Raw genomic sequence first — 12,318 nt, 5'->3', positions numbered from 1 at the left:
TGACAATGATTGAAAATTAAAGTCTCCAGTTGTAAAAATGGTGAGATTATTCGAAAAAATAAATACTATAAAAATAGACCATCTAGAGAAAAACACTGAAATGAAAAAAAAAAAATGAGAACAGAACGGTGATGGAGAGATCTCGGTCCCTATCACAACCGCTCGGTACAAACAAGCCATGTTTTTGGCCGTCCCTGTAAAGGGACACAACTGAACAATTTCCCACAATATTTCACAATCAAACGTGGAAGATTTACAATTATTTTCCTCATATGTTTGGCAGTAAAATATGCCAGGACACACGAATAAGAAACAGTCACAAAGAACAAAGGGAAATGTCAGGGTAAATAATCAGGAGAAACAGCTTAGTGAAGGGAAAATTATAAGAAATCTGGTATCACTATCAACATGATATAAGATAAGAAAACTTTATTTTGATTCGGCATAAGTTAAAAGACACAACACAAGCTCTAAGGAGCTTTTGACCGAATATAAAAACATATACATAACATAAAAACAGTCTAATTTGACATATAAATACAATGATTGTCAGATTGAACAGTTGAACCCAAGCTCAGATATTCATAAATTGTACATCTGTTACGTATACATGGGTTTTAAATTAATCTTGACATCATAATTTATTTACATGTGTAAAGTGTGTGATACATTTTTGATTGTCGCGTCTGCTTACCTGTGGTTTAGTACATATCCGTACTGATGCTCTTGGATGGCTCTCTCTGTTTATTGTAGTGTCTCCTTCGTAGTATCCATTCATCCAAAGAGGGGGATTGTGGGTACTACCAGTAGTTTGTTCTAAGATGGTTTGACTAAATAGTAAACACCTACCGCTACTACAGACAGTCTTCAACAAACAACTTGCAGATATTGTTAGGAAGGGGGTATCTGGTATCAGGTCTGTTCCCCCTGATTACATGTTCGCCCTGGGTCCGTTCGCCCATAGAGTTTGTTCCCTTGGATTCGTTCTGCATACTTTTATCAAAAAATGTTTATAATACAATTATTAAAGTTTAATAAACCTATTCAGATATTTATATGGTATAAATTCTCGAAATTCATGAAAATACAGGGAAAGATTTTAAACGGTTAATGGTTTGCTTTGGAACATTTTAAAATTGTTCATAATAATAATTCTCATTGATTGTTGTAATAATCATAATTGTCTTTAATGGATTAATAATTAAACAACATTTTGTTTTGATAAACTAGTCAGCTTGGAATGTACGAATTGTAAAACATGAAAAGGATTCATACGTTCATTTATTATTATACTGCATAAATTGACTGACTAGACTAATTTAAATTGTTAACAAATATCAATAAAGATAAATGACAAGTCATAAATACCATGAATACATTGTCATTGTATTCCAGTATTCTACTATGCAGATCAATTTATTTATTAATTAATTAATTATTTGGTTGCAGCAATACAAATATTCGGCAATTTTTTTCAACAAACTTTAACATACTCTGTTCAAACAGAGACATATATATACATGTGTATATATGTCTCTGGTTTAAATAATAAACATTATGCTACTAAACAACAATGGAAAAAAATATAAAAATTAGGGCGAATGGACCCTGGGCTAACAAGTATTAGGGCGAACCGGTACCAGGGCGAACATGAATCAGGGCGAACGGACCCAGATTTGGGGTATCTGGACTAATCATTATGGACGGATGCAGTGTGTAATAATGTCCATAGGAAGTGTCACCTTACCATATCAAGATCATGTTGGTTTTGTCTAGCTTTATTGTTATGATTAGAGAATTACTTCAGAACTATAAATAATAGTAAATACTAATCTTAACCAATTTCCCCCCATAATGAATAATGTAAACAAAGAGACCACCATCATGTATATTATTGTCACTTCCATATCTGGTTAATTTGTTACTGATCAGATAAGCACAGAGGTTAGTCAATTTGGTAACTGGTCAAGGTGGTACCCAAGGTAATTATTTCGGCACTTATGGTTAACATGATGTTTTGCATTGAAGTAAAATACCAGTAAATAGATTAACATTGTAAAAGAATGGATAAATAAATAAGAATTAAATCATCTAAATTTGGACTCTAATAATATACAATTTTATATTAATAATATATCCAACAAAGGATCATTTATCAGGCGCAACAAAACATGCATAACTTGAACTGTTCAATCCAAAAATGTAAAAAGCTAAATTTTTTTCATAATACTCATAAAGTTGGAAAACAATGCCCTTATATTGATATTTGTAACAAAATATGACAGAGTCCTGAATAAATTTACTCAGTGCCAATGCACTAGCAATTGAAAGGGGGCGTTATTGTAACATTGAAAGAAAACAATGCTTATGCCTGTCTTGTGACAGAGGGGAAAAAAAGGAATATGAATACCATTTCTGTTCAGATTGTCCATGCTATGCCTTATTTTAAGAGGTCCCTATTTAAAAAAATTAAACACATACATGTATTAAAACTGTACAAAACTGCATTCAGTAATATCACTGAATCATATATCCACACTGTTGAGCAGCAGTTCACCATTCATTATAAAAATCACTGCAAAATACATTAATGACTCTCATTAAGAAAATAATGTCTAAATTATAAGTTTGTTAATATTTATGTACATGTTAATTAATGATTATTTACATGTAAGATCAGGCTAATTAGTCCCCTACCGACGAAGTCGAAGGGGACTTTAGGTTTGCACTCTTTGTCTGTCCATCCAACAGTCCGGCAAATCAGTTTTCCACACTTTTTTTCTTCATGCTTGAAGATATTGACTTGATATTTGTTCTATAGTTTATCATGACAAGTTACAGATCAAGTTTGAATTTTGTTTCGGTCTGATGATTTTGTGCAGAGTTATGGTCCTTGGACTTAGAAAATTCACTTAAATAATAAGTTTTCCACACTTTTTTTCGTCATGCTTCAAGATATTGACTTGATATTTGTTCTATAGTTTATCATGACAAGTTACAGATCAAGTTTGAATTTTGTTTCGGTCTGATGATTTTGTGCAGAGTTATGGTCCTTGGACTTAGAAAAATCACTCAATTAATCAGTTTTCCGCACTTTTTTTCGTCATGCTTGAAGATATTGATTTGATAATCAGTATATAGTTTACACCATGACAAGTTATACATCAAGATAGCATTTTGTTCCAGTACAATGAATTTTTAACCGGTAGGGGACTATGTATTGCCAATCAATACTCTCAGAATGCTTGTTTTTGGAGTCATTTATTATTTTATATGTTTTTAAAATTCTGATATGAAAGCCACTTTCACACTCTTTCTACAGTACAATTGTCTGTTTTATTGTTTATTTTCAATCATGCCATTACCAATTAATGCAAATGTGTTTGTGCTAATAAATATTGTGCATTGTCTAATCTTTTTTTTTTTTTACTATTTTCACGCGAGGCTCACTTATAATAACACATAGAGAGTAGTGGGGTGCTGAAATATAGAGAAAAGAGAATAATTCTCATCTTGTTGAAACTACTGTGTGACACTTTATAAAGCTGCCACCTGACAATATAATGTGATAATGATGCCAGTAACTCAAAGTTTGGCCCTTTATAATGTTTATTGTACTTCTAATTTTATCTTGATTAAACCATGGGACAGGCACAAATGACAGGGTTTTAGTTGATATACTGGTACACACTATAAGTTTTGTAATTGCAATTTGTTTTGTATTTCCTATTTACAATGTATTTGTATTAAATCATTTATCTTGGCACAAAGACTTTTGTATCTACATGTACATGTATACTGGCAATGTGCAGTAAACTATCCATGTAGGATTGTTAAGTACATGTACATGTATACATGCAGACTTCTTATACGTTCAGGTATTTCACATCCAATTTTTTATGGAAATATTCTTTATAAAGCACAAAAATTTCAGTATTCACCTCTGAAGCTAACAAAACCTTTAAATAGACTTATTAAGAAGGGATATAGTTACGATACTGTTGTCAGGTCATTAAAGATTGCATATTTTGGCGTTAATATTGATTCACTTATAGGGTCTTTGCATCGGCACTAAACACATTTATTTAAAAACCAGTTGTTGGCATGACACGGGTTATGTTCTTCTCATATATGTTATGATGGTATGATACTAAACCCCTAAAGGGAAGGATTGAACCTGATATTCATATGATGAAGACATAATCTTTCAATCAGTTTAATTGAAGTCTGGAGCTGGCATGTCAGTTAACTGCTAGTAGTCTGTTGTTATTTATGTATTATTGTCATTTTGTTTATTTTCTTTGGTTACATCTTCTGACATCAGACTTGGACTTCTCTTGAACTGAATTTTAATGTGCGTATTGTTATGCGTTTACTTTTCTACATTGGCTAGAGGTATAGGGGGAGGGTTGAGATCTCATAAACATGTTTAACCCCGCTGCATTTTTGCGCCTGTCCCAAGTCAGGAGCCTCTAGCCTTTGTCAGTCTTGTATTATTTTTACTTTTAGTTTCTTGTGTACAATTTGGAGTTTAGTATGGCGTTCATTATCACTGAACTAGTATATATATTTGTTTAGGGGCCAGCTGAAGGACGCCTCCGGGTGCGGGAATTTCTCGCTGCATTGAAGACCTGTTGGTGACCTTCTGCTGTTGTCTGTTCTATGGTCGGGTTGTTGTCTCTTTGACACATTACCCATTTCCATTCTCAATTTTATGGTATAGGGACATGGATAGTATAGCCCTGAAATGGGTTTATTCGTCCATATTGTACCAGCAGTGTCTCCGTGTTAATATTTTTTTAGCCTTCATAACACTACAAACCAGTAAAAGTCTGAAATGGCCTATATCTGTACTCGACTGTACTGATTTTTACTCGACCAGTCTGAATTGGTCTGAAATTTACTTGATAATACTCGACTGTAGTCTGAACCATACTTAACAGTCTGAACTTGTACTCGACCCTTACTCGACCAGTACTTAACCATTTTATACGCGTCTGAACCATGCTCGACCAGTCTGAACCATACTCGACCTAGTCTGAACCATACTCGACCTAGTCTGAACCATACTCGACCAAGTCTTAACCAACCTAGACCTATTTTTTGTATCTATCTATTGTATTTCATCAATTTAGGAACTGTTTATTACAACAGCTATTTCCCCTGGCTAGAAATTTGAACAATAATTTGAAATTAAAAATGTATTCAATATAGCATTGAAACCAAAATTTCACAATAAACATAATATAACTTCATCACCATATTCATCAACACTAATCTTATATAAATACATATATATCACCTTTAAAATAAAAATAAAACAAGCTGATCAAATAATCTCAAAACTGAATTGTGACTAATATTTTCAATGTTATTCAAAATTTTTTGAATGTTTCAGATATATTTTATGGTTACTGGACACTTTTCACCATTAACTTAAGCCTCGTATAGATTTATGGTGTCACTTGAGTTTAGTTAATAATGCAGTGAACATTTTTTTTTATTAAAATATATATAAAATAGCATATAAAGCAACTTAATAAATTTAAAAAATGACACCTTTATTTTGTTAAACCAAGAATTTAATATAATCATGATAATAGAACTTCCATGGTAGTCCTGTAATAAACTTTTAAAAAAGGAAATGTGTTCCAAAGTTACAGTAAATTTATTTCAATTAAATTTAAATAATTTTTGTCAAAATGAAAGACATGGCATACAAGAAGCACTTTAATAAGGTTTAATTACCTCAGTACATGTGTGTTTTACAGGTAAAAAGAAAGCCCTATTTTTCTTAAACTCGTGTATTACTTATCTTGTGAATTCAAAAGGCCTTGCGATTTAAGTTTCACAGGATGTTGCAATTTTGAATGAATGTTATTTAGAATTTAATACTCTCTGACCAGGTGATCTTTTTCATGAGTTTGCCCCAAGCAGGAGGTATTACTTTATACACGTACTTCACCACTAATCAGAAGAACAATTTTATTAATTTCTTTAATTTTTATCCCTTTTTGATTTTTATTGTATATAATATATCCCAAATTATAATAATAGATATATTTCTAAAATAAGGTTGAACAATTTCAGTGATTTTGTTGGCTGTTGTTACCTCATTAAAAAGATAATTATATAACTATTGTACATTTTTTGTATGTAACCATGAAACCTATGTAGTTTTTATTTAGGAATTTAGGAAAATTAATTTAAAAAAAAAACACATGCAAAACAAGAAGCACCTTAATAAGGTTTAATTACTCTCAGTATAGGTGTGGTTTTTAGGTAAAGGAAAATCTTTTTTTTAACAAAACTCTAAAACTTTAAAATTAATTTAATTAAATTATTAAAGATAATTTGATTTAACTATCTCTATTCGATAAATCTGAGAATCATGTAAGAATGTAAAAATCTGTTTTTATAATATATCTTTATTTTATTGTGGCTGTTGTCATGTCAGTTAAAAAGAAATTTATTTTAACAGTTAAAATTTAGAAAAAGTAGAGGTTATTTGGTCAAGTATGGTTCAGACTGGTCGAGTATTGTTCAGACCTTTGGTTGAGTATGGTTTAGACTGAAAAAATAGGTCGAGTACAGGTCGAGAATGGGTTAAGACTGTTTCAGACTGGTCGAGTAATAGTTCAGACTATTTTCAATGGCAAAGATAAGGGTCAAGTACAAATCAGTACAGTCGAGTATGGTTAAGACTGGGGTCGAGTAGTGTCGAGTAAAATTCAGACCAATTCAGACTGGTTGAGTAAAAATCAGTACAGTTGAGTACAGATATAGGCCATTTCAGACTTTTACTGGTTTGTAGTGTAATACTCAAACATTTTCTTTTCTAATATTGGCAAGTTTTATGAGAGATTGTTTGTTGCTAAATGCTTATGTTTAGTTATATATTTGTTGTTAAATGCTTATGTCTAGTTATAAATTTGTTGTTAAATGCTTATGTTTAGTTATATATTTGTTGCTAAGTGCTATATATTTGTTGTTAAATGCTTATGTTTAGTTATATATTTGTTGCTAAATGCTTATGTTTAGTTATATGATATCTTGAAAAAGTCCTGATTTACTGATTATGATGTAAAGTAGTTGTTGCAAGGGATACATTTGTCACACATTTAAATTGCATTATAATGCTGACCAATCATTATTTAGATGTATTTTATTCTTCAGCCTTCTAGTAGTAGTCAAGCTGCTCAGTTGCTAGTGACAACAGGAACTGCACCAACAGGTTTTATAGGGTTTTCTGGTAGTCCAGGATATGTGCCAGCCAGTCAGGTCTTTGATGATATTGATAACACTTTAGATGCTGATTTCAGATTGGTTCTGAGGAAGTTGACGAAGAAAGATAGTACGACTAAAGTTAAGGTATAATTATAGCAAGTCATTCTCATCAGGGATTATATAAATAAGAAGATGTGGTATGATTGCCAATGTGACAACTCTCCACCAAAAACCAAATGACGTAGAAGTTATAAACTATAGGTCACCGTTTGGCCTTCAACAATGAGCAAAACCCATACCGCATAGTAAGTTATAAAGGGCCCCAAAATGACAAATGTAAAACAATTCAAACGAGAAAACTAATGGCCTGATTTATGTGCAAAACAATAAACAAATATTATATACAGCACCAAACAAACGACAACCACTGAATTATAGGCTCCTGACTTAGCTTATAATTGTTTAGGGTAATTTTAAACAAGGATGAAGGTATAATTGTATCAGAACATCTTTTACATGGATCAATGCCTTATTATTGACTATGAGCACGATGAGTGAGAAGGACAAGAGACCTTCTTTAATGGATTATACAGGCAGAGATTTGGAATTCTGATTTGGCTAAAAAAAAATTACAGAACATGTTATCATGGATTTCTAGATAAGCTTTTGCTTACAAAAATAGTATGCATTTTTTAAAATTAGAAATAATGGAAAGAACATAATCAAGTAGTGATTCTGTAGATAGAATTACAGTAGATGTCAGAAAAAGGTATTTATAAATGATAATAATATTGCAATATATATATATATATATATATATGTTTTGTATTTACAGGCATTACAGGAGTTCAGTGTACTATGTGAAGAGAAAGACATTGAACATCTAAAGGCTGTATTACCATTCTGGCCAAGGATCTATAATAAAGTCGCTCTTGTAAGTTTGTATGTTGTTAACCAACTTATATTCATGATCATGAGCGATTTATTTTTAGCGATTAGAGAAAAAAAAAATTATCACAAATATGTCAGACTTGCATCTTCTCTTATATGAACCCACTAAATCCTAAATGATAAATACAGTTAAATAGGCTGAAAATGACACAAACAAAAGTAGTAGGGAAAAAAAGTTGGATTACAATATTTGTAATACTATTCCGGCCATGGATCTATGATAAAATATCTCTTGTTAGTTGGACTTTAAAGTCTTACCATTCTGGCCATGGATATACAATAAAGTAGCTCTGGTACATGTAAGTTTTAATTTAAGTGTTTTAAAAGATCAAGTGATTTGTGCATTGATTTATAGAAAATACTATATAAACAGTGTTCTCCCCAGGATTTTTTTAAGGCGCAAAATTCAAGGGCGCGTAACTCTTTTTTTAGAGTGATCTGAAGCAATAAGTCATAAATCATGACATGCAATATGAATTATAATGCTTTGTGTTATGTGTTTAATAATGCAGAGTATTAATGAATTACAAGAATATATATATGAAATAAATTGATTTTAAACAAAAAAGTTATTTATATTCAGTCAATTAAAGAAGTCAAAATATAAATATTCATCTGTTCTCTCTGCTCCTTCTAGGGATATTGTTTCAAGATAGTGTTATTTTGTTGGACAGTCTGTTCCTCAACTTTGTCTTTATCCTCTTCAGGGTTAATAATTAAACCCCCACTCACAATAACTTTTGCTTATACCCCCTTTAACATTTCTAAGTCATGAAAACTCAGTCAGCCACTTGTCATTGAAACCAGAAACATGGTGCTTGCTTTTATCAATTGCTAAAATTTGAGCTTGGTTGGGATTAGGAGAAGCAATGAAATCTGATTATACTGACAGTGTAGACGGAGGTGTATTCCCCTTTTCATTTGTAGTCATTGGTCTGAAAAAAACTTCTACTTCCATCATCTACCTTTTGCTTATAATTCACCCCTTTGTTATTGGCAGAGAACATGTTCATTCAGAATTAATAAAATCGAATATGGTTAAGATATTTGGTATACATCTTTTTGAAACAATTTTTTTTTTTAAATGAACAGCTGACCAGTTTCCGTAGTTTCACATTACGCTTCCGTGCGTATTATTGTTTAATCCTATCTTTGGCAGATAGATATAAACGAAACTTTACAAATTCGTGAAAGTTAAAACCATTGAAATTATTTACCAGTGACATTATACAGAAGCAGCGGCGATTCTGTACCCGTGTTTATTGTCACATATTTCCTGAGACTACTATAACACATATATACATGTAGTAGTCTCAGCATATTTCCCGACGCACGGATTCACGATCGATGTTCAATGATCGTTTTATTTCTAAAAATATGACAGTTTCAGACGAATTTACCTTGCAAGCAACATTTTTTCACTTTCTTTTAAAGTAAATCACTCCTCGTTATCTTTAATCAAACTTTATTTTAATTTTTTTCAACTACTAATACTTTCATTCATAGTTTTCATCGTAAATATCTTTAGCAATGTGTATTCAAATTTATCATGTGTATTGAACACGTTCATTGGTCGTGTTTAAATAGATTCTTCTTCTCGACCAATGAAAAAATTCGTTATATAAATGGTCAAGTGATCACACACACGATGCGTAAATACAATGTATTTGCGATATATTTCTTCAATTTCTGCACTGAAGTTTTTAAAATTTTAATTTTCTTCAAAATATCTATCTTCTTGATGATCATTTACGCTATTACCTGATAACATAGTCCGATAAGGCTGAGATAAGCGTGGCTCAGGTAAAACTAATTATCAGTTATATTGCGTAACACTGACCGACCCTTCAGCGGTGATCAGTAACTTGACAATTTTAACCAACATTTATAATGAAAATGTGAAAATTAACACGCTGCGGGATCAAGTATTAAGGGACAGCGGCCAATTAAGACGCTGCGGGATCTACAAAAATATTATGAAGGCGCTGCGGCACCGCAGCGTCATATCGGCCTGGGGAGAACACTGATAAAGAAATGAAATAAAAAGTATATATAAAAATCAGAAGATGTGGTATGATTGCCAATGAGACAACCCTCCACCAGAGACCAAATGACGTATATGTCACGGTACAGCCTTCAACAATGAGCAAAACCAATACAACAAAGCAAGCTATAAAAGGCTTGGAAATGACAAATGTAAAACAATTCAAACAATAACACTAAAAATTTATGTACAAAACAAGAAACAAAAAACAAATATGATATACAGCAACAAACGACAATCACTGAACTATATGGAAAAGTTAGTTTTTGTAAGTACAACATTACACCACCATTATCTTTTATAATTTAAATAATTTTTACAAGATCAATGTATCATAAACTCAAGAATATCCAGCAATCAATGAACACTTTAAACCAGCTGTTATATTAAATCTTATAGGATGTAGACCATAAAGTCAGAGAATGTACCCAGCAGTCTATGAACACTTTAGTGCTGAGAGTAAGGAAGAATCTAGCCCCTTATCTAAAGAGTTTGATGGGAAGTTGGTTACTTTGTCAGTGTGATACCTATCCCACTGTGTCAACAGCAGCACAACAAGCATTTCAAACAGCTTTCCCTCCAGCCAAACAGACTGATGCCCTTGTCTTTTGTAAATCTGTAGTCACAGAGGTAAGCACAACAAGCCTTTCAGACAGCTTTCCCTCCAGCCATACAGACAAATGTCCTTGTCTTTTGTAAATCTGTAGTCACAGAGGTAAGCACAATAAGCCTTTCAGACAGCATTCCCTCCAGCCAAACAGACAGATGCCCTTGTCTTCTGTAAATCTGTAGTCACAGAGGCAAGCACAACAAGCATTTCAGACAGCTTTCCCTCCAGCCAAACAGACTGATGCCCTTGTCTTTTGTAAATCTGTAGTCACAGAGGTAAGCACAACAAACCTTTCAGACAGCTTTTCATCCAGCCATACAGACAAATGCCCTTGTCTTCAGTAAATCTGTAGTCATAGAGGTAAGTACAACAAACTTTTCAGACAGCTTTCTCTCCAGCCAAACAGACAAATGCCCTTGTCTTCTGTAAATCTGTAGCCACAGAGGTAAACACAACAAGCCTTCCAGACAGCTTTCCCTCCAGCCAAACAGACAAATGCCCTTGTCTTCTGTAAATCTGTAGTCATAGAGGTAAGCACAACTAGCCTTCCAGACAGCTTTCCCTCCAGCCATACAGACAAATGCCCTTGTCCTCTATAAATCTGTAGTCACAGAGGTAATAACTACAACATACTTCCTAGATAACATTCACTCCAGCCATACAGACAGATGCCTTTGTCTTCTGTAAATCTGTATTCACAGAGGTAAGCACAACAAGCATTTCAGACAGCTTTCCCTCCAGCCAAACAGACAGATGCCCTTGTCTTTTGTAAATCTGTAGTGACAGAGGTAAGCACAACAAACTTTTCAGACAGCTTTCCCTCCAGCCAAACAGACAGATGCCTTTGTCTTCTGTAAATCTGTAGCCACAGAGGTAAACACAACAAGCCTTTCAGACAGCTTTCCCTCCAGCCATACCGACAAATGCCCTTGTCTTCTGTAAATCTGTAGTCACAGAGGTAAGCACAACAAACTTTTCAGTCAGCATTCCCTCCAGCCATACAGACAAATGCCCTTGTCTTTTGTAAATCTGTAGTCACAGAGGTAAGCACAACAAACTTTTCAGACAGCTTTCCCTCCAGCCATACAGACAAATGTCCTTGTCTTCTGTAAATCTGTAGTCACAGAGGTAAGCACAACAAACTTTTCAGACAGCTTTCCCTCCAGCCAAACAGACAGATGCCCTTGTCTTCAGTAAATCTGTAGTCATAGAGGTAAGCACAACTAGCCTTCCAGACAGCTTTCCCTCCAGCCAAACAGACAAATGCCCTTGTCTTCTGTAAATCTGTAGTCATAGAGGTAAGCACAACTAGCCTTCCAGACAGCTTTCCCTCCAGCCATACAGACAAATGCCCTTGTCCTCTATAAATCTGTAGTCACAGAGGTAATAACTACAACATACTTCCTAGATAACATTCACTCCAGCCATACAGACAGATGCCTTTGTCTTCTGTAAATCTGTATTCACAGAGGTAAGCACAATAAGC

General features: G+C 33.3%; 1 protein-coding gene across 1 annotated transcript in view; it reads left to right on the top strand.

Annotated features, from left to right (window-relative positions):
- Positions 1-202: 202 nt before the first annotated feature.
- LOC127725346 (E3 ubiquitin-protein ligase listerin-like) overlaps positions 203-12,318 on the top strand; it is a 52,543-nt gene continuing 40,427 nt past the window's right edge. The window contains exons 1-4 of the mRNA XM_052232276.1: positions 203-343; positions 7,177-7,371; positions 8,063-8,161; positions 10,622-10,852. Of these exons, the coding sequence (XP_052088236.1) occupies positions 290-343; positions 7,177-7,371; positions 8,063-8,161; positions 10,622-10,852 (579 nt within the window). The 5' untranslated portion in view covers positions 203-289. The remainder of the gene's footprint in view (positions 344-7,176; positions 7,372-8,062; positions 8,162-10,621; positions 10,853-12,318) is intronic.

Source organism: Mytilus californianus, unplaced genomic scaffold (genome assembly GCF_021869535.1).
Source record: "Mytilus californianus isolate M0D057914Y unplaced genomic scaffold, xbMytCali1.0.p SCAF_15, whole genome shotgun sequence".
Taxonomy (NCBI): domain Eukaryota; kingdom Metazoa; phylum Mollusca; class Bivalvia; order Mytilida; family Mytilidae; genus Mytilus; species Mytilus californianus.
This window is presented reverse-complemented; position numbering and strand designations above follow the sequence as displayed.